Source organism: Bos indicus, chromosome 26, assembly GCF_029378745.1.
Source record: "Bos indicus isolate NIAB-ARS_2022 breed Sahiwal x Tharparkar chromosome 26, NIAB-ARS_B.indTharparkar_mat_pri_1.0, whole genome shotgun sequence".
Taxonomy (NCBI): Eukaryota; Metazoa; Chordata; class Mammalia; order Artiodactyla; family Bovidae; genus Bos; species Bos indicus.
In genome coordinates this window covers 23,236,941-23,264,612 of record NC_091785.1, presented here as the reverse complement: position 1 = coordinate 23,264,612, position 27,672 = coordinate 23,236,941, and the positions used below count along the sequence as shown (strand labels likewise).

The 27,672-nt window shown below is 44.9% G+C and overlaps 1 protein-coding gene and 1 long non-coding RNA gene across 3 annotated transcripts in view; both read right to left on the bottom strand.

Annotated features, from left to right (window-relative positions):
- Positions 1-27,672, bottom strand: part of WBP1L (WW domain binding protein 1 like) — a 58,570-nt gene that overhangs the window by 6,472 nt on the left and 24,426 nt on the right. For both annotated transcript variants that reach the window (XM_019988582.2, XM_019988583.2), the window contains exon 2: positions 6,520-6,622. In XM_019988582.2, coding sequence (XP_019844141.1) covers positions 6,520-6,622 — 103 coding nt within the window. The remainder of the gene's footprint in view (positions 1-6,519; positions 6,623-27,672) is intronic.
- Positions 21,488-27,664, bottom strand: LOC139179963 (uncharacterized). Its single transcript, XR_011564266.1, has 2 exons — positions 22,621-27,664; positions 21,488-21,863 (listed from the first exon to the last, which is right to left on the bottom strand). It is a non-coding gene; the product is annotated as an uncharacterized lncRNA (long non-coding RNA).

The following is a 27,672-nucleotide window of genomic DNA, read 5'->3' as shown; positions in this document are numbered from 1 at the left end:
ATATTATTTTTCATTTGCTCCCTATTTCTGAGAAACTTCAATTTTTTCCATTACAAATGTTATATATTATTTTTAATCATCTGCTCTGTAACTATAAGTTTGTGTTTAGAACATGTTAAGTATTTCTATAACTCTTATCAGAATGAATATTAAAAAAAAAAAAAAAAAAGCTTCTTTTTCCTGGTAAACAATTACAAATGAATAAATCCCTGATTTTTTCTGTTTGTACCAGACACAATATTTTGAAAGAGCCCACTGAAATTTAGGGTGTGGCCTCTGGCAACAGCCAGGGTGTTTCTTTCTGTCCCCCAGGGGTGTCCTCTCTGAATCTACCCTATGGGGTAAGACTGGGACAGCAGTACTGCCTTCCAGCCCTGGCAGGCTGGCAACACCATTTGCTGCACCTTGCTGCTTTTAGCACATGTCACAGTTCCACAGAAACTTCTGCTGAGGTCTGGTGACAGAACAGGCGGAGGACAATGAGGAGAGGATCTTTTCCTCTTTTCCCATCAGCAGACAGAAAAACCCCATTCCTAACCAGAGAACACAGACGTAAGTTTAAGTCCGAAGTCTCCCTTGTGGTCCTTCCCAGAGTCACAGCGGACATTTGCTTAATTTAACTTACACTTCTCTCCTTTCAATACTGGCTGACTGGAGACTGGATACTGTTAGTAGAGCCCTCAGGGAGGGGTTTTGAAGCCGGAAAGGAGCTCTGGGAGTGAACTGGCTTCCCACTGCTGCCCTGTAACATCTCCTGCCTCTACGGTCCGGTCAGCTCCCAGCCTTGCAGGGTTAGGTCACACCCAAGGGAGGTGGCATAAGCAAGCAAAATGCACTCTGCTGAAGAGCCTGTCTCTGAGAACATTTTAGAAAAAGAAAGAAAGAAAGTGAAGTTGCTCAGTCGTGCCTGACTCTTTGTGACCCCGTGGACTGTAGCTTACCAGGTTCCTCCGTCCATGGGATTCTCCAGGAAAGAATATTAGAGTGAGTTGCCATTTCCTTCTTCAGGGGATCTTCCCAATCCAGGGATTGAACCCAGGTCTCCCACATTGCAGGCAGACGCTTTACCCTCTGGGCCACCAGGGAATATTTTAGAGTCAAGCCTAAAAGATTCTGGGCTAACCACTTTTTTATATTACCTACATTAACTTGCCCAGCATCATATCACAATCCTTTATGCTTCTGTGTTACCTCATAATTTTAAAAGTACATTCTCCCTTGGCATAATCAGCACCTAACTCTACTTTTTGCCTCCTGTCACTTTTCTAATTGTTTCTTACCTAAAGGTAAATTAACTTGAAACCTTCATGCTGCACTATATATGATCTAAGGCAAAACTTCTTAGCTATTACAGCAGAGATTTTTTTCATGGTTTTCATGTTGGCCAAATATTTCTGGTTCTTCCCCTTCCTGGCATGTGGGTAGGCTTGAATTTCCTGGCCCCCTTATGATTAGGTGACATTTTGGGGCTACTTCTAACTTAACAAATTGAGACTGGAAGTGACAGATGTCACTAAGAGGCCAGAACATTTCTTGCTAATGTGAGATCCTCTGTTAGATTCCCTTCTGCTACACCAAGTCATAACATTCTAGACTGACTTCAGGGTCAGTCCGGCCCCAGAGAATAAAGAAGTAGGAACAAAGCTACCACCCAATCTGTGATGGACACAGAGTGTGAGCAATAAACCTGTTGTTTTAGGACCTTCAGGAGTTTGGACTTGTTTATTACTGAGCATAACCTCTAGCCTATCCAGACTAAGCCTTTATAGGCTCTTCTGGAGGAGAAGATTGCAAATGTTCATCAGATTCTTAAGAGAATCCTTGTTCCAGAAAAAGCCTAAGTTCCACTGAACTAGAAGTCTAACAGAAAAAGGTCTTTTTTTTTTTTAAAGGAAAAATGAAGCAGGGTGGAAGGAGACCGGGGGAAGAAATGAGACAAGTAGAAGGCATACCTTTGGCAGGGTTACCACAGTCATATCTAACAGCACCAGAAAACTCATGTCTACTGAAATTCCATTAGTTGCTTCTTTTCATGTGGTAGCATGGGTAGAAAAACTCTCCCTACTATGTACCATTTGCATGATATTACATGAAGTCTCAAACTGAGCTCCAATTTCTGCATTTCTAATACAGTATCACAAAGTGACAGTATGCACCAAAACTAGGGGAAAACTGATGTGGGAGCAGAAGGGGCCAAGTGGAGTAACAGGGCATTAGCACAGGTCCAGAAGAGCCCCTAAGGACTGGTTCCACTTGATGGAGTTAATGTGGGAAGACAGAAGGCCTTCTTGTCTGACCCTCACACAACAGATCCTACTGGATTCTAGGCAAAGCCATGTCCCCACATCTTTAAAAAGGGGACCATCTAGACTAGTCCCTACGGAGTTGTGCAAACTTTTGATCTTTTCACTAGTTTTCACAAACAAGGAGGAAAGTTTTTAAAAGGAAACCCTAAAAGAAAGAGCCACACAGAGAAAGACAGAAGCATGCCCTCCTCCCCAAACATACATCTACCCACAGATTACATTCCCCAATGACCTCTGAAAGCTGTGACCTCATTGTGGGGCACGCTTGTCATGCTAAGCAAAATGGAAAACATGTTTTTAAAAACAATCACAGTACAATGTAGGAACTGAGTCATGTGCCCCGGAGTTCACTATAAACTTGGGAAAACACCACTCCCCAACTGGCAGGAAATTCCTCATTAGGAAGCCAAAGTATACTGTCCACTAGCTCTCCTCCTACCCCATATGATGGTGGGTATCCTCCTTAGCCCTCGACAGCTCTTAGCAGGAGATCCTTTTCCACTGTGGAAAAGGCCTGAATTTGGGAAATGAAGGCTTCAGAGGACTTGCAACTTCATCAGAAAGACTGGACAAGTTTCATATTCTAGCTTTGTGACCCTGATCATTTTGCCTTGACTTCCCTCAACTGTAAAATGGGGAGAATAACAGTTTCTACCTACTTGGTCATTGTGAGGATAATTGAGTTAATGTCCACATGCAGAGTTCTCAAACCTGCACATTCGAGACCCTCCACAATCTGGGCCCACCACCCTCTGGCCTGGCACTTAAGAGTTCTGGAAGAGGGTAGCTTTGTGTGAGGCACACTGACCCCAGGACTCAACTACAACTGACTGACTGGTGACTGAACACCCCAGGTCCTGAGAAATGGGCCATGCATATTTGGCAGGGTTGTCCTTAGAGCAGGTTGAGCTGACATGTGTGCAGACTTTACTGGGTGCCCAGCCCACAGCAGAGTTTTATGCACACCAGCACTCTCATCTCCCCTGAGTGAACCCCACGATCCCAGGGAAAAGGTTAATGTGAGGCATGCTCTCTTCTTTCCCATGGAGCCTTGACCTATGGTGTTTGGCGTTCCTCTGCCTGAGAAGTCATCCTATCCTTCTCCATGTGTTTAAATCTTATCCACCCTTTCTTTAAGGCCTGCTTCAAATGCCACCACCTCCATGCAGCCTACCTGAATCCTGTCCAGCGAAAGCAAATTCTCCTAGCACATACACAGTGGTCCTGGCACACACACTCCACTTTCTACTTTGCATTACTAGTGAGGCATGTTGTATTATCTTCTCTCTCTGCTTAGAGACTCCCTTCTTGATGGAAAGGATTCTCTCTCCCCACACGCTTTAACACAGAAGAGGCCACCTCATCCAGTAGAAACTTGGTTAGAATTGCAAACTCTCAGGTCCACCTCAGACCTATTGAATCAAAAACTCTAGGACTTGGGCCCAGAAATCCATGCTTTAATAAGCCCTCCAGGAAATGCAGACGCTTGCCAAAGTCTGAAACCACTGGAATAAGAGTTTGCTGAATAAATGATTGAATGATGATTGAAACTACAAGAGCCATAAAAACGCATGGGATGATAAGGCCAGGTCTTAAAGCCTCAACCATGGCGGTGGTAAAACAGGACTTTCATTCCTGAACTGATGCAGACCCACTAATGACAATGGCCTATGTTACAAGAGATTAAAATGACAGTGGAGAAAGGGTGCTGGTTGAAGTTTTAGGTCTCTGTGTGTTTATGATGTGCTTGTGTGTCTGTGCAAAGTGGGCTCTGCATGTGTGTGTGTGCGCCAGTCCTCAGCACACAGGAAAATTTGGCTTAGCAATGGTATGAGGGTTGATGGAAATGGCATTTATTTTTCCCCGAGGCCTTCCCAGTAGGCAACTATGGTTAAAAAGGTACTCTGACAAAAACTCTGCCAAGGGTTTCCTGGCTGAGATCTTTTCCTTCCAAAGGAAAACGAAAAAAGAATAACCCAAAGCCCATTATTTTCAGGCAGAGTTCAGGGGCAATTAGAGAGAACAGGGTTCAGAGTGACCAGAAGCACAGTTCCCATGAGAACCGAAAGGGCTCATTCCTACACTTGACCTCCCTCCTCTCCACATCAGGCCGAGGCCAGGCCCTCAAGAAGGAGAAAAACCAAAGAATTCAGGAGAGAGGCGCAACGCTTACTGGGTACCTTCTGACCAAAAAGCCATTTCTGGGCACAAAGAGGAAGTTGGGCTTTTAGTCTCTGTCTCTTGAGAACTTGGCAGACACGGGCCATCTTGTACAGGGGTGAGTCTTTCCTCCCCAGCCAGACTGATCTCTGTCTGGCCTCCTTCTTTCCCCAGCTAACCACGACTGGAGAAGTGATTAGTCACTGTGCAGCTCTTCCCCTGGCTTTCTTTAGGCCCATGGGATGAAGTGCCTGGTTCCCAGACCACCTGCCTCGCTGACACCTGTGTCTCGCATCTCCCTGTCCCCATTACCCCACCTCTAGCCTTGGCATTCATGACCCAATTCTGGTGGCTACTGAGTCTGTTCCGCCAACACCTCAGGAGGCTCTGTCAATCTGAGATGGGGGCCATCAGCAACTCCATCCTTTCCGCAACTGATGCCGCCTGGGCCGGGCCCCAGAAAAACAAACCGCAGCTCTGTGGCTTTTTGGCAGCCCAACTTTGACTTTTGTTTTAGTTAAGGGGTGAGAGGGAGAATTTGAACCCGTGGCTATCTGCATCTTAAAACATTTAAACAGCCTGTCCACCTGCCTGGCACGTTGTGTTTCTCCAGTGAGTCTGTCAGCCCCACCCCTCCTAAAATAGCACCGACAACTCCAGGCCTGCCTGTGCTGCTGCTGCTTATGTACTTGGAGGACTGATGGGGACATTTTGAACCCTGTTCTCTCCTTGGGAAGGAGTCTGCCCTTAATCACCCCTGGAATTCCTCAGAGAGGCAGAAGAGCCAATCATCAAAAGGGAAGTACGAGGGTGAGGAGAGGTCTTTTTTGTAGGAACCACTCCCACTGGCTACAAGATCGTTTGCATTCAGAAGGAGAAACTTCCCAGCCAAGAGTCTAATTTCCTTTCCATTTTAAACAACAGCCTTTCTAGCTGCTTTCTGACATATACCTGATGTGGGGTGAATGGGGAGATCAGAAAGGAGAAGGGGGAAAAGGGCAGAGGTGGAGGTGATGGCAAGGATGTGAAGCAAGCGGCAAAGGTTGTCTCCACATGGAGGGAGTGATGGGGGCTTATAATTCTCTGGGAAAACAATCTACTGCCTCCTCTATCAACGGACAGCTTGAGAACCACTGTAGTGCTGGTCACCTGGCAACGCTCTGCCCTCAGAACTCTCCCATCCTCCCCCTTCTTTGTTCAGTATCCTCAGTGTCTCATCTGAGTTTCAGGAAGATCAGAGTACAAAGTGCTTCAGTGAACTCTCTAAGTGTAGGTCACTCCCTGAAGCCCAGGGCATTGTCCCCATCCTTGTACAACTCAAGAAGGTGCAAGTGGTCGTGGCCTCTACCAAGCCACTGACAAGGTGGTGGGGCTGACAACTCAAAATGGCTTTGTGTTGACAGTAACAGGTTAGGTGGACTGAGAAGCCTCCAGACACTTCAGTTTGCAATCTGGGGAAGGAACAAAGGGGGCTGAACCTCTATTCCTCCTCTCCATGAGGGCTCTGTTGGCCACGACCTAAGGAAAGATCCCACTGAGAGGGACCCTCAGAAACAGAGGCGGCTCCTTGAGGATCTGTGGGGAATTGGGAAGTCCTGGTGTTTTGTTTTTTTTTAACAAGAAAATGTTAGAGCTATCCAGAGAGCAGCCCGGGATCCACGGCAGCTTGGCTGCTGCAAACCTCTCTTTGCAAAGACAGGGAGTCTGGGCAGCTGGGCTGGCCTGTGAGAGGGCATAAGTTGTTGTCACTGCTTGGCACACCCTGGAGAGGGCATCCAAGAGAATCCCACTCAGAAGCTTCTGCAGCTGATCTGCTAACCATGGCCTCTTAGGAGGGCTCAGACCATATTTTCCAGTCTTTAGCTCATGGTGTCCAAAGAGCACGGGAGCGCTCCTCCTCTACAGAGGGATTGCTTCCAGAACCTAGCAGAGTCTGCTCGCCAACACTGCCACCGAGAGAGAGGAACAAGGCTGACCAGCTTTCAGTTTCCCAATGAGCAGAGGTGGTGAACTGAGGCGGCTGGACACCAAGAAGCCCCCAGGCAAGACTTACACCAGAGTTCATAGTAGTAGTTGCAGCACTGAGACTGTCCACAGCAGTGTCCTGTGTCACAGATGTAGCTTTGATTGTTGGTGCCCACGCAGGTTTCCTTGTCCTAAAAGAAATTTAAAATTTTAGCACATTGAATTATAGCTTTTAAATATCACTTTTCTTCTCGTAGGGCTTCCTTGGTGGCTCAGTTGGTAAAGAATCTGCCTACAATGCAGGAGACCCGGGTTCAATCCCTAGGTCAGGAAGATCCCTTGGAGAAGGAAATGGCAACCCACTCCAGTATTTTTGCCTGGAGAATTCCATGCACAGAGGAGCCTGGCGGGCTACAGTCCATGGAGTCACAAAGAGTCGGACACGACTGAGCGACTAACACTTTCTTCTTATCCCCCTCTTTCTGGTCACCTATCCATCCTCCACCAAACAGTCTGTACCAATATTTACTCCATTGAGAAAAAAAAAAAAGAACCACCACCACGCAACAACAGCAGATTTAAGAAAAATAATATGGTTTATTAAAGGGGGAAGAAGATTCAGTACACGAAGCCAAGTGGTAAAGAGCAGACTTCTCAGAGAGAAAAACAGAGCAGAGTCCTCCTTGCTTTATGTCCAAGCTGAAGCACTCCATGTTCTGATGCTAATTTAGCCCATAAGATTCATAAGAACCATAGTCATGATTCTCCTGTAACTGGCTGTACATTTTAAATAAAACCAGCTTCTCTGTGAAAGTTCCTGGAATAATTAAGGCAGTACATATTCTAGGATTAGCATCTGGTCAGCCAGTCCATCCTCCCTTTAAAACACATGATCTCCAAGGTTAATTACAGCATGATTCAAAAGAAGGCTAAAAAACCTGCTATTTATTAAAATTCTTCAGTCTTAAGAGTGACTTGCTTAGATGACCTAATGCAGTTTCAATTTGCTAGATCTTTTTTTGCTTATCAGATGATCCCTTAATAATCTTGACTGGATCTAGAATTCACACTCTCCCTTGTCAGGGACAGCTATAGAAAGGGCACTGCTGAGTAACCATCTAGCATTTTGCCAAATTCTATTCACAGCACTGGTGGATGGGAATAGAGGTGGAAGGGTTTATTTTATATTTCACAGTTAAGATATGAAACTTAAATAAACTTCAATAAGTTTATATATAAGCTTTATAACTTACTCATAAATAAGTTTACAATAACTTAAATGAACTTCAGCCTCCAATGTCCTCTGGGCCACAGTGCATGAGACCTATTAAGATGTGGCTTTCAACATTTCTTTATCCTAAAGAAGCAACACAGTCATTGACTGGACACCGTCTCTGTGCCGGACACTGGGCTGGGTATGAGAGACATGAAGATGAATAAGACACTCCCTAACCTCAAGGAGCACAGTTAGGAAGGGAAAAAACCCTGCTCAGCAAAGAAACCAAAACCACAGTATTGTATTTGCTGCTACTCAGGCTGACCCTGCCCACAGTGTACATCCGGGCGGACGCCTGCCAGTGGAAATTCAAGCCACATAGTTGGTTCCTGTTCTCTGGGCCCTGCTCTACTACACTGTCTACTTGGCCAAGGGTATAAACAAAGCAATCCAGAGACTGTCTACAGGGCTAGAGGCTGGGGACCTGAAGCCACAGGGCGAAGACAAAAGAAAGGGCATGGCTAAAACTCAGATCCCTGGCTCAGAGCGTGTTTCCACCACATCCTCAGGTGTTTCCTGGTCTCTTTTAAGAGTCTTACACCCTGGTGCAAAAGGGTTTAGGAAGAAGGAAACATGGGCAAGACATCTGTTGATTCTGACGACAGTTTTGTGACAGCGCTGCACACAGAACCCTATTGTTGCCTCCCCACGTCCACCGTAAGGAAAATGGCACACCTAGAAGGTGGCTGTCCACTAGGATGCCTCCTCTGAGGCCTGACGCATGTGGAGAAAGCAGATCTGCGCTCGATGCTTTTGCCAGAACACACCTCCTCTGACTTCAGAGCAAAACACTGCTTTCCTAAGGACATGAAAAAATTTCTCCCAAGTTTACCAGTCCCTGAAATGCCATTCTTCTGGCCTGGCTCACAAAAGCACAGTTCAAACTGTCCACATAGTTTCGAAAAGAGGCTGTGTTGCCTACACCTCAACACATGAAATAATCCAGTGACACTTCTGCCTCAAAAAATTTTATCAGATGAGGTCCAGGCTTGGAACACAGGGTGGTCAACTGGTCCTCTGTGAGGCAAGAAATGGAATGTGTTTGAAATCTAAACATGTGGCATCTTAATGACCTACTGGTGTCAGGTTTTTTCTTGGCTTTCCCATTCACCGAGACAGGAAGCCTGGTATAAACAGAACCCTGCTCTTTTCCCTGCTCTCCTTCCACTTTCCCCAGGACAGCAGACTGTGGCAGCATCATTTAACTCAGTTTCCCAAATACTTTTTACCTAGGATATCTCATCCCCTGTTCTCCTCTCCTCAAATAGAGTCCCCAAGTTGTCTAGGATGGTCTTGGTTATGGGAACTGTCATTTTCTGCTACAGGAGGAAGGAAAGTAGGTGGGCAGTTAAAGAAGAAGAGACATGGACCTTTACAAGGAAGAAATGATGGATTAAGAGGGTAGTGAGATGTGAGCATGATGAGCTCCTCCAGAGAAAGACCTACTGCTAGGAGAAGAAAATCCAGAAGCCTTGGGTTTGGTCCTAGCTCTGCCATTACCGAGGAACAGGACTCTGGGCAAGTCACTCACTCAGTGGCCCAAGAGCTAGTTAAGATGCTCACTCATGTCTCCTTCATCCTGAAGAGTCTACCAGCCTACCCACTTCCCATTCCTTTCGGCAGCTGTTACTGCTGCTGCTAAGTCACTTCAGTCGTGTCCGACTCTGTGCGACCCCAGAGATGGCAGCCACCAGGCTCCCCCGTCCCAGGGATTCTCCAGGCAAGAACATGAGTGGGTTGCCATTTCCTTCTCCAATGCATGAAAGTGAAAAGTGAAAGGGAAGTTGCTCAGTCGTGTCCGACTCTTAGAGACCCCATGGACTGCAGCCCACCAGGCTCCTCTGTCCATGGATGGGATTTTCCAGGCAAGAGTACTGGAGTGGGGTGCCTTTTGGCAGCAGCCAATGCAAAAGTTCCTGTAACCTGTGTCTCCTCTCAGTCAAAGCAAAGAATAGAGGTGTGCAAATGTTGCTTGCTGCTCTTCTACCCTTCCCTATAGGAGGAAGTCACCCAGAGGACTCTCAGGGATCTCCAGGCAGCTCAAGATCCAAATGGTTAAGATTCAGTCAGATCTGGGTTCAAAGTTTGGCTCTCACACTACGCTTATTAACTGTGGTAACTTCAGTAGTAACTGAACTTCTCTGAGCTCTTAATATCAATGTTATTCTCTGAGTCATTATTGCTGGGCATGAAAGCCCATTCAATAAGGAGCACTTTGCATTCAGTGAGAGAGTATTCAATAAAGAGCACTGTGCATTCACTTAGAACTATTTCTCAGAACAGTAAAGCTCACTGGCAATGTGGGCTGCTTCGGACATAACGAACAGAAAAAGGAACTGGAGAGAATGCAATGGAAAGTTCAAATATGAAAAATTCTCAGCACTCTTCATGAGTATCCTTTGCTTTTCTTCCAAGCATCTCCAAGGACTATACACAAATTACATTGTTTAGGCTAAGTCTCAAGTGGGAAGTTAATATCCCACCCCTCCCCTTCCCTCCTCAAGAGTGAATGAGAGAAAAACCTGTGCCCTTCCTATGGGCAAGAGCTCTGTCTCCTTAATCCCCATCCCCAACTCCAAGAATGGGCACAGTGCTGGGCTCACAAAGGTTTGGTGAATGAAACAATGGCTATGCAGCCTCCATGAAGGCAGAATGAGGTGGGTGAATAATACTGAGTACCTCCTATGTGCTAGGCACTGTTCTAAATTCCTTACAAGAGGATGAAGTGGGTAGTAAAAGAGAACTGAAGTCAAGAGAGGCTAAGTAACTTGCCTGAGGCCATGCAGCTAGCTAATTCATCTGACTCCAGATCCTGAGCTTTTAACTAATAAACTAGAACATCCTTGGTTTAAGTTATTCTTCTTCACTTGCTTTTAACACTTTAGATGCTTAAATAAATCCACTAAAATCCCCAAACACAATCAACATTTTGTCTTTGATGGAAAAGATAAGGTCCCTGCCCTTAAGGAGCTCTTTGACTTTGGGAAAATTTTCTACTTGGCAGTGAAGAGAGGCAACACGCTTGGGGCTCCACCCTTCTTTGCCTGAAAGGTCATTATTTTCACACATGAATTTTCTGAAAAGTTAAACGGTGTTTCATCCCATTGTGGAACATGGGGCCTTCACCCGTTCCTTCAACATTTATTGAGTACCTACCCTGCACCAGCACTGAAACAGCAGTGGGGAACACAATGGGTAAATAAAAGGTGAAACGTGCGACTTCCCTGGTGGACAAGTGGTTAATAATCCACCTCCCAATGCAGAAGACATGGGTTCAATCCTTGGTCCGAGGATTTCACATGCTGTGGGGCAACTGAGCCCATGCATTACAACTCCTGAGTCTACACTCTAGAGCCTATGAGCCACAACCACTGAGCCTGCCTGCTGCAACTACTTAAATCTGAGCACCCCCGAGCCCGTGCTCTGAAACGAGAAGCCACTGCAATGAGAAGTCCGCGTACCACTAGAGAGTAGCCCCGACTTGCTACAACTAGAGAAAGCCTGCACGCAGCAATGAAGACCCAGCACAGGCAAAAAGAAATAAATAAAATGTTAAAATAAAATAAAACAAGCTTAAAAATAAATAAATAAAGGTCTTTACCCTCATGGAGCTTAAAGTCTAACAAAAGATGATAAAGTAATCATACACATAAAACTGCAAGTAGGAAGGAAAAACACCTCATTTGGTAAGAGTTTACAACAGAAACTAGTTAAGGAGGTCCAGACAGCTGTGAGGAAGGTAAGCCTGAACTGAGACTGCCAGGATGGTTAGAAAGTTAGTAGCCACGGAAGAGGGGTGGGAAGAACAAAGGAAACAGTACAAGGAAAGTCCTTCAGCTGTAGATGCTTGAAAAAGTAGGTAGTGAGTTAGGTGCGTGGGGGTAAGATGAGATTCGCATTTTAAAGATACTTCTCAGCAATGTTCCATTTGCACAAACTCCTGGCCCCAAAATACAAGAAATGCAGACTTGTCAAAAAGGAACTTTGAGTGAATAACACATGCTCATATGCTGAGGCCTTTCACCTCAGAATAACTGTGGTGATGACCCTCAAAATTCTCATTTGTTATAGGTGTGACTTCTGGTAGCACAGTGACCAGCTGCTCTAAGAAACAGGGCATATATGGTCACCAAACAAAAAGCACAGGCAGGAAGAACCAGTGAGCTAGACCAACAATGAACTGGAAAGAACATTTTTTACAATGGAAAAGGATGAATAGTATGTCTTTGCACATATGCAAAAAATTATCTCATCTCTTTGGCGGCAGCATAAACTATGGGACTAACATCATTTTCCTTAAGAGTTTCCATGTCTTTGAGTTGCTATTCTTAGCTGAGCCACTGTAAAGGTCAATTTAATCAGTGTAAGAACTTTCAAAATGCCAGCATAAAAAGAGACACTGGGCAATAATAGTTCCCCAGGGATGGTTTTAATTTGCCGATTTATGGGGCTGGAAAACCCTGCTAGCAACTGGCAACAGCATCTTCATGCCCTTAGGAAAGCATTAACGTTTAATAGTGAAAAATAGGAAAACTGAAATCCTTCACAAGTTGCTAAATCACAAACGCTAAATCTCTTGGCTGTTGGGTACTAGTGAATTTGGAGCACCATCTCTGGCCTTCTCTACTGGGAAGAGGAATGGTTTCCTAATGGAAACACCCATTTCTAAAATTGAATAACAAATATGTATTGATATCACTTTCTTCACAAGCCAGGCATTGTGTTAGATGCTACAGCTACTGCACTGAGCAAGAGACTCTAGGGGGAAAGATCTTGCTTCTGATGATATAGCTGAGTAGGTAACTTAAAAAATATCATAATATTATTTTAATTATATAGCTGAAAGCAAGGAAGAACCCCAGGGCCAAAAATGTTGGGGGTGGGGAACTAGAAACTACAGTGATAAATGGGATCAGGCCTTTCCAGTGGCTGTGGAAAGGAGCTGTTTTATTTTCTTGAGTCCACCTAAAACAGGCACTTGGACCTGAGTTCCAATGTAAGGTGAAAACCCTCAAAGAGAGAAAGCAGACTAGAAAAAAGAGCCCACTGGCACACAGCGAGAATAAGAAAGGTCTGAATTGAGAGGAAAAAAGTATCTCTTGTAGTAATCTGTAACTACAAGCCTTTCCATAGGCTATTGAGATCTGAACTATTGAGAGCTGAGTGCCAAAGAATTGATGCTTTTGAACTGTGGTGTTGGAGAAGACTCTTTTGAGAGTCCCTTGAACTGCAAGGAGATCCAACCATTCAATCCTAAAGGAAATCAGTCCTTAATATTCATTGGAAGGACTGATGCTGAAGCTGAAACTCCAATCCTTTGGCCACCTGATATGAAGAACTGACTCACTGGAAAAGAACCTGAGGCTGGAAAAGATTGAAGGTGGGAGAAGGGGACGACATAAGAGGATGAGATGGTCGGATGGCATCACCGATGCAATGGACATGAGTTTAAGCAAACTCCAGGAGCTGGTGATGGACAGGGAAGCCTGGAGTGCTGCAGTCCATGGGACTGCAAAGAGTCAGACACGACTGAGGGACTGAACTCAATTGAACTACATAGTCTGAGAATCCCCAGGCCAAAAGTTTAACACAAAAAAGTAGTCCCAGAATGAGACATCTGGCAGAGAAAATGTAAAATTCTAAAGAGACCTACCCTCAATCACAGCACGAAAGATGCCCACGAATAAAGCTCTCTGCTGAAGATGAGCGCAAGCAAAATGTAAAAACTATGTAAAAATACAAACAAGATGTGGAAATTCAATTAATAGCAGGGTAAGACTCTCCAAAGAAACCTTAATAGAATGATCAGATAAACTGTAATACATATTTCAAATGATTAAAGCCAAAAAGAAAAAATGAAAAACATGAGAAAAGAACATACTAAAAAAGAAACAATGACCAAATGGATTTCAGGAAAAAATACAACTTGTAGAAAAATAGTTATTAAAATTAAAAATTCAACAGGTGGTTTACACAGAGATTAGACCATGTTAAAGAAGAGAATCAGTAGACTGGAAAGCAGATCTGAGAAAATTACCAGCAACCAGCTTCTACCAATTAAGAGAAAACACAAAAATGGAAAATAAGAAATAAGACACTAAAGAAGGAAAGAAGAAAATGGAGTCAATATTTAAAGAGACAACTGATTAAAGATGGAATTTTCAGACAATAATAAACTCATATCTGGGCATACTGTTTGAAAGTGGAGAACAACCAAGACAAAAAAGATCTTAAATATATTCCAGTGAGGGAAGACTGAAAATTAACAAGTGAAATTAGAATTTAAAATACTAATAAGCTTCATAAAGATACTAAAACAGGATAATAGGACAAAGGGCTTTAGATGAGGCAGTCAGGAAAGGCCTCCTTAAGAAGGTGATGTCTGAGTTGAGCCCTGAATGATGAGAAGGAGCCAGCTTAAGCAGATCTGTGCGAAATGTGTTCTAGGCAGAGAGAATGTAAAGTACATGCCAAGATACCAATGCAAGAATGAAACTGGTGTGCTCTAGGAAAAGACAGAAGGCTAGCATGGCTGAGCACAGTGAATCTAAGGAAGAGTGGTGTGAAAGAAAGTACTGAGAATTCAGAATGAGGCCAGACCTCATATGCCTTGTACAACAGACAAGTACCTTTAACTCAGAATCAGCTATTTTTGTTCTATCCTAGACAGACTCTTGGAGGGCATGGCAACCCACTCCAGTATTCTTGCCCAGAGAATTCCATGGATGGAGACTGACAGGCTACAGTCCATGGGGTCACAAAGAGTTGAAGTGACTGAACACACTTGCATGCCGAGACAGAATCTTTAAATTCTAAAAACGAAACACTTTCACATCCTTTGCAAGTGGTCATAAAATATAAATACACTCTTTATAAAGTTTTGTGAATTTACCTCTATTTTTATAATAAGTTAGTTAAAATCACTTTTCTCCTACTAATAGTTTTAAGGCTGTTTGAAGAGCTGAAGGAAACAGGAACTGCTCAAAGATCCCCCCCCCACTTTTTTTTCCCAGCTGCTCTGTGCAGCATGCAGGATCTTAGTTCCCCAACCAGGGATGGAACCCATGACCCCTGCAATGGAAGCAGAGTCTAAATCAGTGGACCACCAGGGAAGTCCCCAAGGGTGGGAGGACATTGCAGAAGAGCTGGGGATGAAGGAAAGTAAAGTGAGGCAGAGGGATGATTCACAGGAGTCCTGGCCCATTGTTTCCCAGGTGTTTCTCTGGTCTCCCTTTGACAGTAGGGACTGTCACATTCTCCTTTTGTACTCTTCCCAAGGTATACTACACATGACAATTCCTCCTTTAAGCTTTGCTAGCTATGGTTTCTTCCTTTCTAATAAGGGGCAAGCCCCTGCTAAGATGTGAACCAAGATTCTGCTTTGTATGCACTAGGGTATTAGGAATGGATATTTATGCTATTTTGTTGAGCTCAGTCATTTTCCGGAAGGACAAACAGCCTGGGCATGCTTCTCTAATCAAGCCAATAAATCTAATCTGGTAAGATTCAGCCTCAGCCCTCAGATTTGATAGTGTGCTTTACCCCTTAAGGGCTCAAAGCTCCAGCTTCCTGGCTTAGGAGCACCCAGTCTCCCATACGCTGGCTGTAAAGTACTTTAAAGGGTAAAGCTAAACCCTGGAGCTAGTGACACACTTGGAAAAAGCCTACAACCAATGTGGGGAGCTGCTTCAAGATTTGGCAGCAGTGTGTGCTGCTGAAGGAGTTTCTGGGACCCCTGTTGCAGTAGGGACTTGGTCCCTGTATGTCAACCTGTGAGGGTCTCCTAAACAATTCTCTCTAGGACTCTCAAGAGACTGACTCTCTCCAAGAATCTAAGGTAGCACAACACAGTGAATGAGAACAAACCAAGGCATCTCACAAATAAGTGAATCTGCCCTCAAGTGGCCATGAACATATTCAGACAACAAAGGCAACAAAATAGAGACGCATTTCCCAAAGTATGGTCCATAGGCCCCAAATCACTCGGGATATTTGTTAAGAATGTAGACTGAGAACCTCTGGGGGTAGAGACTGAAGATTTGCCTTTTAAAATACACTCTCCTGAATGTATACGTGTATATGTACAGCTTTGCAGTCCACCTGAAACTCACAACATTGTTAATCAGCTACAATATACTACACAATAAAAAGTTTAAAAAAAAGCACACTCCCCTGGTTATGCTCACATATATTTAAATTCAACAACCATTGTCCTAAATTTATAACAAACATACAGCATATGCATTTCTTTACCTCTAAAAGTGGAAGAGATAGACCTCCACTATATCTCTTTCTATAATCTTAAACACATCCCAACAGTTACCCTCAAGAGTTGTCACTTAGAAACATAGCACATAAAATTACTTATGCTCTCCTGCCTCATTTCATAAAAAAATACAAAAAGATCATAATCATAATTTTTTTAAAAGGTGAAAGGTCAGGTAAGCTGCTATCCACACCAGTCCTGCTGTGACCAAAGCTGCACTACAACTGGAGACTCATTAAACAGCCCCCAAACAGAGCAGCTAGCAAAGAAATTAAAACCCATTTCCTGTGTTGCTGTTAGGAACCTGAATAACAAACTCAGAAAAAGCCACTTGATCCTGGTAGGAAAATCCCAGAGCAAAGATCGGAAGTTGCAACATAGACCATGGTTTTATTAAAGGCTACTTGTTGATGTCCCAGTGCATGCAGGCCTGGGGGGTCTGGCCGGTGGTAGCAGCTCAGGATACTGGGTTAACCTGCCACTCTCTCACCCCTGGACACTTACGAGGAAAAAAGTTCTCCCTTGAGGTATCCTGGCAATCCCTCATCACTGGCTTCTTCTGCCATAGAATAAATGCACCGAGAAGTATGCCTTCTTCAGCAAGCGCTGGTGCAAAGCTGAGGGGCAAAATAGCAGGGAGCATGTGACAAAGCAAGCGGGACTCAGAGAGCAGGAAGGCAGTTCTACTCTAGTGTCTCCACAGCTGGTCAGGAGGGCAAGTCCCTGCGTTCTGTATTAGCTGTATCTGCCCCTCCTGTTTGAAAGCAGGGATTGCAAACTGCTCACCCATGGGCCACAAAGGGCCCACTACTGAGTTCTACGTCCACGTGGTACCTTTGTTTTACAATAAAAAAAAATGAAATTAACTGTCAACATCTTAAAATGAAAAGGATTCATACAGAAATTCTGATTTCCAGCTTCTGAAAATCCCGGGGCCATATTAGATAGGGTTACAGATGTACATGGCCTTGAGCTCCACCTCGGCCTCCCCAAAACCCCTACTGTCCAAAAATCCCTACTGTCCAAAAACTGCATCTGCTTGACTCAAGCATGTCACTGCCTAGCCCCTGTGGGCATCCGATGAGCTCCTCCTGCTCTCAAGCTCAGTAATACCCCATTCATCCTCTCACTCTGAGGCTAAGGCCTGCTCAGAGGCCCAAATATGAATGGCAGACATCTGAACTCTCTAGACCGAGGCTCCAGCTACATCTTACAAGTGCCACACAAAACAGGTACCTAGACAAAGAGGAGGGTCCCTCTTCTCTGACTGAGGAGAAGATCTCTAGCCAGTCAGGAAAACCTCCAGCCACAACACTCAGGAAATGAGACAAGAGAACCAAGTTCTGCCCAGTGCCTGTGTTTATCAAGCATCTGGCTGGGCATTTTTATCCAAGTTACATATTCCTCTCTTTTTACAGGAAACCAGGAAACTGAGATTCAGAGTGATCACACAGCTAGAACAAGTTTTCTGGATCTAAAGCCTGAATTTTAGTGGGAAAAAACCTGAATAATTAGCAGTTATCCTCAACTTTCATGCTGGATGCTGACAGGCACAAAAATGACAGATAAGACATGGACTTTGCCTTTGAGGAACGTTGTAATTATTAAACTGTTAGGTTAAAAAAAAAGCTTCTGTTTCAGTTCTTATTGCTGAAAATCTTCCTAAAATATTCAGGTTCATTTTGTGCCTCAAATACAGTCCAATCAACAGAATTCATTCCTTCCCCCCACCCCCCCCCCAATAATGTGACAAAGCCTCAGAGTCATAATCTGAAGCAATGATGGTTATATACACAACACACACATACCTAGTCAGTTTATATAATACACATTTTTACAGGACTCAAAAGCTTTTCAAATTTCTTGAACAGTCAGCCTCACCTTTGAGCCTGCCAGCCAGCACCCACAAGGGATGAGAAGTGCTACCACCCTTATCTTACAAAGGAGGAACTGACACCTAGCCTAAGGCTGCAGATGACAGAATTGAGACTGTCAAAACTCGGATCTCCTGACTTTCGGTTCAGTATTCTTTCCATGACTGGGCCCTAGCTCTTCAAGTCTTTGCTTTACCTTGAACACGTCTTGATCAAATCAAATAATCACTTTGCCCAAAAAGAGGTGCAGTTTTCAAGGGGATATGAAATATTGAAGGTACATGTTAACTTGTTGCTGATGTTCTTTGAGAAAGATTCACTACGGTTTCACTGGACAGTGAAGGACACGTGGGGTCTCAGAGCCCTTCTTCACTTTAAGCAAAATTCTAAATGTAACCTCGTTTTTTCCTCAGTAGTTCCACCCCACTGCACCAAGCTTTTGTTGGGGGCAAAAGAAATATTAATGGGACTTGTCTTGTGTGCCTGACTGTCTAAAGACCAGTGCTCAGTCACTCAGTCACTTCTGACTCTTTGCCACCTTATGGACTGTAGCCTGCAGCTCTCAGTCCATGGGATTCTCCAGGCAAGAATACTGGAGTAGGTTACCGTGCCCTCCTCCACTAGAGACCAGTACCAGAGATTTATTGCCAGTAGAAAGTTCAAGGAAACCACTGGCTTCTACCTCAACAAAGGGTTACATTAAAAATGTTACCCCTGAGCGAACAGATACAAGACTTCTTAAAATCTTCAGAATCCAGAGGCTTTCTTCAAAAGATTGAATAACCTTAAAGAACTTTCTGAATTTTAAGACCTGACATCTAAAGATTAAAAGAGACACCAGATGATTTAGAAGAAGGGGAATTTAGCATCCCCCTTTTCTGTTATCAAAGATAGATTATGATGCAGTCAAGAAGTAATAATTAGAACTGGACATGGAACAATGGACTGGTTCAAAATTGGGAAAGGAGTACATCAAAGTTGAATATTGTCACCCTGCTCATTTAACTTCTAAGTAGAGTACATCATGTGAAATGCCCTCCCGGATGAAGCACAAGCTGGAACCAAGAGTGCTGGGAGAAATATCAACAACCTCAGATATACAGATGACACCACCCAAATGGCAGAAAAGTGAAGAGGAACTAAAGAGTCTCTTGAAGAAGGTGAAAGAGGAGAGTGAAAAAGCTGGCTTAAAACTCAACATTCAAGAAACCAAGATCATGGCATCTAGTCCCATTCCTTCATGACAAACAGATGGGGAGACAATGGAAACAGTGACAGATTTTATTTTCTTGAGCTCCAAAATCACTGTGGATGGTGCCTGCAGCCATGAAATTAAAAGACGCTTGCTCCTTGGAAGAAAAGCAATGACAAACCTGGACAGCGTATTAAAAAGCAGAGAGATTACTTTGCTTACAAAGGTCAAAGCTATGGTATTACCAGTAGTCATGTATGGATATGAGATCTGGACAATTAAAAAGGCTGAGTGCTGAAGAATTGATGCCTTCGAACTGTGATGCTGGAGGAGACTTGAGAGTCCCCTGGACTGCAAGGATATCCAACCAGTAAATCCTAAGGAAATCAATCCTGAATATTCATTGGAAAGACTGACGCTGAAGCTGAAACTCCAATACTCTGGCCACCTGATGGGAAGAGAGGACTCATTTGAAAAGACCCTGATGCTGGGAAAGATTGAAGGCAGGAGGAGAAGGGGACAACAGAGAGTGAGTCGGTTGGATGGCATCACCGACTCAATGGAGAGAGACAGAGGCAATGGACAGAGTTTAAGCAAACTCTGGGAGAGGGTGAAGGACAGGGAAGCCTGCTGAGCTGCAGCTCATGGGTTCACAAAGAGTCAGACACAACTGAGTGACTGAACAACAAAGGGCCACAGCAATAGGCATCCAGCTTGAGATATGGATTGTTATTAAAATAACTGTAGCCTAATGGTTCTTTAGGGCTCCCCAGGAGGCTCAATGGTAAAGAATCTGCCTGTCAAGCAGGAGATGCAGGTTCCATCCCGGGGGTGGGAAGATCTTCTGGAGAAGGAAATGGCAACCCATACCAGTATTCTTGCCTGGAAAATCACATGGACAGAGGAGACTGGTGGGTTATAGTTAGTGGGGTCACAACAGTTGGACATGACTGAGTGACTAAACAACAATTGTTCTTTAAGCTGTATAAAGTTATTGATATTTGGGCAATTCTGAGATTCTACCCTTCTGGGGGTGGTTGTTCAGATTTTTCAGAGATAAAGTATCAGTTCCAAAACAGTTTGATTTTATCTACTGGCCATAAAAAATGAACTCTAAACCTGTCCTTGAGAAGGCATAGTTCCTGCTGATTGGGGCAACCAAGATGTTAAGGTTCTAAACTTGTGGGCAGATAATGCATATTGCTTAGAAAGCAGCAGGAAAAAGTACCCCTATTTCCTTCCTCTTTATTAAAATATCTCCGTTCGCCCGCCCTGAGGCCTGTGGCTTGTGACTGCCTCCTGAGCAGAGTGCCGCGCACCAAGCACCAGGAGTTTTCCACCCATCCTGTCTCCACCTTGGCTCATCACCCTTGGTACCTGCAGGATGGATCCCAGACAAGCCGAATCCACAGATGCAGAACCTGCGTATGCTGAAAGCTAAGTGCATACAGTTATTTTACATGGCGGCCTTGAGCAGCCTCAGATATTGGTTATCTGCCAGGCTTGTGGAACCAAACTCTAATGAATACTGAGGGACAACTGTACTGACATTTGGAGTCTTTCCTGTGGCGACCCTCCTGTGCATTATAGGATGTTCAGCAGCATCCCTGGCCACTATCCACTAGATGCCAGTATCAACACCCCACTCCACCCCTGGCTACTTGTTGCGACAATCAACAATGTCCAAACACTGGTAAAAGTCCCCTGGGGAGAGGACAAATTGCCCTTAGTTTAGAACCACCATTCCAGCCAAACTGAACCACACAACTCCGTGCAGAATCGTGTTGCATCCACTCTTTGTCACCTGATTGTCCTTTGGGCTCCCCAACCACTCTGTAAATTCCCTAAGAGAAGGATGAAGTCAATCTCACAAGTGCACCTACCCAGCAAAGGATTAGACACACAAAAACCTTCAGGAAGTACTCATCCTGGTGACTGGACAATGAAGTAACCCCACAGGCTGTTCCTCCCCCATGTTCCCCACGCCTCTTAGCTACGCTGTACAAGCAGCCACGTGAAGGGATCCTCCAAGGGTTAGGCCAGGGCTGCGGCAACAAAATTTCACATGATGACTTGAGACAGACCTTTGAGACCGACCTATGGCTCCCTGGGCTTGTAGGAACCCAGCACAATCTGAGCCTGGTTCATCAACCCAGAAACTTACTCCCAAGGCAGAGAAATGATTGCACGTTCTATTTTTGTTGGCAGTCCATTCCAGCCTATCTGAGGCTGCCTCACCACACTCCAGAACCACACCCCAAGGAGTGGGAGGTCATAGGTATTTACACTTCTGCCTGGGGTGGGGGGGAACCCAAGGATTTCCAAACCCTTGAAGAAAACCATAGGATAGGCTGTGCAATATTTGAAACCAAGAATGAGACCACGCGTCACAGTTCAGCGGAAGCTCCTGAGAACATGTGTGTTAAGCAAGAGAACCAAACAATAAAGAATATTCTGAATCTCTTTATTCAATGCCCAAGGGATCCAATGTCTTCTATGCAACTCAGTCCCAGCAAACAATTCACCACTTTCAGGTAAAGAAGTCACTGTGTCACACTCCAGCTGCTGGTCTTCAAAGCCTGTCTCCCTCTCTCCTGAGTGTGTATTTTCTGCCACTGCCCCACCTATATCTTTTAGTTAAAAGAACAAGACAGGTCAAGCAAGTGACATTGCATTGAATCTCCATTTTCGCAACAGATGCTTCTCCTGAGGTAGGTCCAGGTTCAAGTCCAGTTGAGCCCTTCCCAGAGGAGCAACAGCTACAGAGCAAGCGCAGAAATGGCTAAACCAGGTCAAATTTGCAGGGCGTTTCAACTCACTGTCACTACAAATCAATAAATAGAATCAAGATTAGTGCCAAGAGGAACTGTCATCCAGGTGTTAGGGAGTCAGGGCAGGGGAAGAAATTTTATAGCAGTTTGGTTTTTATTTCCCCCAAGTAGCCCCATATTTCTCTTTTCCTAGACTAAAATTTACCTCTTCAAGGAAAAGGGGTGGGAGGGGGTGGATCAAACTCATGGGATATTACTGGAGGAAGTGAATGTTTTCTTTGGCGCCATTCTGGATAAAAGTTTCAAAATCAGCAGATACAGTCTTCTTTTCCACTGAGTTACTTATCCTGTCTGCTGGTTTCTCTTTGCTTTGATAACAGGAATGTGATGAAAAACAAGCACATTCCTCTAAAAAAGCAGCTTCTTGCAACAGAGACGGTTGGTGGAGGGGTGGGGAGCGGGTGTTTAAAAAGTCACCTGAAAGGCTTGGATGAGAGCCACCCTTTCTGTTAGGTGACAGGAGGGAACTGAGGTGTTTATGGAGCTCTCGCTTTAGTAGTCACAGATTTTTACAAATCAGTTCCAATACGAATTTTAGCTTCCACCTCTGGTAGTACAAACAAGTGCTACCCTGGTGTCTGCTACATTATATAAAGCCAGTTCCCTCAAACAGGGTCTCTCTTACTATGTCCTAAACCTGGTTCAGTTCAGTTCAGTTGCTCAGTTGTGTCCGACTCTTTGTGACCCCATGAATCGCAGCACGCCAGGCCTCCCTGTCCATCACCAACTCCTGGGTTCACTCAAACTCACATCCATCGAGTCGGTGATGACATCCAGCCATCTCATCCTCTGTCGTCCCCTTTTACTCCTGCCCCCAATCCTTCCCAACATCAGGGTCTTTTCCAATGAGTCAACTCTTCACATGAGGTGGCCAAAGTATTGGAGTTTCAGCTTTAGCATCAGTCTTTCCAATGAACACCCAGGACAGATATCCTTTAGGATGGACTGGCTGGATCTCCTTGCAGTTCAAAGGACTCTCAACTGTCTTATCCAACACCACAGTTCAAAAGCATGAATTCTTCAGCACTCAGCTTTCTTCACAGTCCAACTCTCACATCCATACATGACCACTGGAAAAACCATAGCCTTGACTAGACAGACCTTTGTTGGCAAAGTAATATTTCTGCTTTTTAATATGCTATCTAGGTTGGTCATAACTTTCAAGGATAAAAAGCCCACACAGGAGGGTAATGGTGACTAGGAACTCAATCCCAGACGAGGAACAGGGCCGTGGGGAGGCGGGCTGACAGCAGATTTGCTGCAGAGACTCCTATGACATGCAAGACAGGGATCATCACACTTCCTCAGTGAGGACATCTCAGGGGATAATTTTCCAAGAGAAAGGCAACATTCGAGGTGCAGAATATAAATTATCGTCTTGATGGATCCAGGCTGCATTCCAGCAATTAGAACTTGCACTGGTCCTTCCACACACCTGCTGTGCAACAACCGAGACCACTGGACTGTGGAAAGGACCACCTGCAAAAGCCACCTTTCCACCCGTGAACTGTGCTGCTCCGCTCCTAATGTCACGTGCCGCCACCTGCCTAAAGCTCCACCATCCGTGAGCTCGCTCTACGCCCCCTACCTGTGAGCACGGGGATAAAGTTTCTACCCCTTGGTATCCACAACATGCTGTGAGTAGAACAGGTGCTCAATACTTTTCAGATAGAGATGTTGGTCACAAGAACTTCCAGCATTATAAAACCAATACCTTCTGAATTAAACATGAAATAGAATTCATTCAAATCGCAGACCAAGAACATTCTGTTGTAATCTTGTTCTTTGAAAATCAGTAATCCATCTGCTAGGTATACAGGATAGATTCCCTCTTAACCAGAAAACTCATTTTCTGATCTTGCCAGATAAGGAAGGGATGGCATGCTCAACTACATGTTATACCTAAAATGTGCCATGTGGTGCCACAGCCCAAAAGTACAGCAGGTGATTCTCTTCAGAACTTCAGCCCCAATAAGCACAAACACTGTTCTCTAGTCAACCCTGTAGCTTCCAGGGGGTTGTCTTAGCTGTCCTTAACTGGAAGAACGAACACAGCCTAAGGCTTCCCTGGGGGCTCAGTGGTCAAGAATCCACTTGCCATGCAGGAGACATGGGTTGGGAAGATCCCCTGGGTTGGGAAGATCCCCTGCAGAAGGGAATGGCTACCCACTCCAGTATTCTCACCTGGGAAATCCCATGGATAGAGGAGCCTAGTGGGCTACAGTCCATTAGGGCTACAAGAGTCAGAGGTGCAGGATAAAACTTAGCAACTAAACAACAACAAGGCCTAGCTGCCCTTTATAGACACTGAATTCATGCCACACTCATTATTGGATTGAGGCCCCTCATGCTTTCCTTCCTTCTCTGTGTCATAAAGGACACCAGTACTTGCTGAAGCAAGGTCCTTGTCTTATCTCAGGAATACCTAATACCAAGACTCATCGATGACAGTGTTTCTCATCTGCAGGAGAAAACAAAAACAACACTCCCAATCTGATATGTCTGGAATGCTCCTTCCCCAGCTCATATGTCTGGTGTTAAAACTCCTACTCATCCTTCGAGACTCAGGTCAAGTATCACCTTCTTAGGAAAGCCTTCCATGCCCATCCTGCTCCCCAAGCTTGATGCTTTCCTACCCTCTGCTGTCCTAGTCCCTGGGGGTCCTCTGTTTCAGGCTTAGCACACTGTCTTATAATTATATCCAAGCTACTAAAGTGCAGGGAAGGGGGTGAGGGGTGTGGGCCAAGTTGAGGTGGAATCTCTCCAAGTGTGGCCAGATATTACCAGGTCTGAACCACCTGGGGAACTTAATAGAAATGAAGATTCCTGGGCCCTGGACCCACACCTACTGAATCTATATTCTAATTTTTATGCATTTGAGAACTACTGCACTAGAGTGTGATTTCTAGGAAGAAGCACGGTGCTTTATTTATCCTCTGTGCCAGATCCACATTAAGTGCAGTGGCATTATTCAGTAGATGCGATGTGCATGAGAATCTTCCACAGAGTAAAGAGCAAAAGGGTACTCAGAGACATGCGTCTCATTTGGTACCTGGGCCACCTAGAAATAAACTTCAGAAAACGTGCCCTGGCGGGAGCAATGCATTAATCCAACTCCACTTTCATAGACACCAGTAGATAGCAAGGAAAACACCAGGCTTTGGAATCAAAAGGCCTGGGTTTGAAAATTTTAAAACAAAACAAACCAATCAACCAACCAAACAAAAAAAGCCAAAAACAAACAAACGTTAATGACCTAGCTAGTTTCCCTAGCTAGCTGATCAACCTTGGACAAGTGGCTTACCTCTGTAAGCCTCAGCACAACTACCAGAGAAACAGAATCACAATCCACGTAAGATAGGTGTGTAATGTGTATTAAGAGGGAAATAGTATATGAAAGCATATATATGTGTGTGTGTGTGTGTGTGTGTGTGTGTGTGTGTGTGTGTGTGTGTGTGTGTGTGTGTGTACATATATATATATATATATCTCGGAGAAGGCAACAGCACCCTACTCCAGTGCTCTTGCCTGGAAAATCCCATAGACAGAGGAGTCCATGGGGTCGCTAAGAGTCTGATACGACTGAGCGACTTCACTTTCACTTTTCACTTTCATGCACTGGAGAAGGAAATGGCAACCCACTCCAGTGTTCTTGCCTGGAGAATCCCAGGGACAGGGGAGCCTGGTGGCTGCCATCTATGGGGTCGCACAGAGTCGGACACGACTGAAGTGACTTAGCAGCAGCAGCAATACACACACACACACACACACACACACACACATATAATGTATGATAAAGACTAACAGCATATATGTTTTGTGTCATTTTCTTAAAAACAGAATTATCACCAAGTAATTTTTAGAAGGCTGGCGTTTACAAATAGCTCCAATAAAGAACACAGCTTCAATGTCAGACACAGAAATACTGGAAATATACAAAATTATGTTACCAAAGATACTCAGGGTTTTCACAGGCAAAGTTTGAATCACAGAAGGCTGGGGCAGAAAGGGCCTCAGGAGGTCCTCAAGTCCAGCCCTCTACCAGGAACCCATTCAGAAACAAGAACGTAGATTCACCCCTGCTGTGCAGTCTCTGAGACGCTCCCCACAACCAACCCAGTCCTTCATGCCATGCCACCCAGCTCTGCATCCTCTCACTCAACTGTGCGGAGGTTACTGGACATGGCACGGATTATAGTAATTACTACAGTACGGATTACAGGAAGCAACGGCCTCCCAAGTCACAGTCAACAATGTCCAAATCCCAGGGCAAGAGCTCCTGCCATTATATCCTCCACCTCTGCTAGCAGTCCTTTAGCTTCTAGTTTCCTTATGTTTTTCCTAAATGCCTATTCTAAGTTAGCCAAAGTGCTAGTGTTTTAAATACATTTTTCCGTCAAATTCTCCCAATAACTCTTCCAGTAGGTTTTATTATTTTCAAGACAAGGTTCAGAGCAGTTATGCAGCCTCTGAGACCCTGCGGGGGAGCCAAGATACAGAGGCAGGTCTTTCTGGCTCCCCAGGCCTACTCTTTCCACTGTACCAGGCAGTTTCCAGCAGCATTCCCCACCTGCTGACATAGCATGAGATGCTTCCTATTTCCAACACTGCTCAAAATCCTCGCCAGGGCTTACTCTGCCCACAAGTCAAAAGGACAGCCCTTCCTGAGGGACAGAGGAAGTGCTCCAATAGGGTCCCCATTCTCTCTGCCTGTCTCTGCATCAAAGGAACTCTGAACAGTAACAAAAGCAGTAATAGAACATGTGGAGCTTTTCAGAAAAGCTTACTTTTAGAAGAATTTCAGGCCACCCAAGGGACACTCTAGTCCTGTTCTAAGCGTGAGGTTAAACAGCAGTCCCTAGAAGCATATATATTTCTTTTGTAAGACTCTGGTTTGATCACATCTGTGGCTTTTTCTCATCCAGGAACAGGCAGCAGAAGGGTGTGTGTCTGTCCCCACCCCCGCTTACAGCCGCTGCTGATTACAGCTACACATTCCAATACAGACATGCCTCTCAGACCAAAGAGGGGGCGGGGGTGGCCTGATCTCAGAAGCCCTGGAACAAATAGTTGGCAACAGCTGTGTTCTCAGAAGACCGCAGTTGGTCGCTACTGTTTTCTCATTCCACACTAGGTTACCGGCTATAACTCAAGTGCCCCTACTTCAAACGGCAGCTCGCAAGTACTCAAGTCTCTGCCACGGGGGTCTGCTGGCTTGGAAAAATCCATCAGGAAGACCAGAGTGTGGTCAGTCCCACCCCCACCCCTCTGAAACATTCAGGACGTCCCTCGGACCCACAGCCCTGACCACAGGCTTAAAAGGAGAAAGTCTCTAAAAGGAGCCCTTCCCTTTAAAAGAAGGCCCCCCACCCCAACTCAGAATCTCTTCAGAAGCAGAGAACTGTGAAGAAATCGCTGCTCACTAACCCAATCAAAATGGAGAAGGAATAAAAGGGGTTTTGATCAGGAATCCTGCTCCGCCTCTCCCCTTCCCGGCCTCACCCCTCAACTGTTTCCTCACTAAGGCTTTGGCAATGGTTTTACGGTGTCTCATGGAAAATCAGAACAGATAATCCAGCAAGAGCTCAGGGATACATGGGGGTTAAGAACCCGGTGGCCAGGGGAGTAAGGAGCAACTAGAAAGCAGGAAGAAAAGCCTGGAAAATTCTGTAAGGGAGCTGGCCTGCTATAACTGCGAGACATTTTCTAAAAGGCTCCCTCCACCCAAAGCAGTAGTGCGATAAGTAAGCTCCCACCCTCTTCCCTTTCCGAACCCAATCCCCAGACCACTCGTTCCATTAC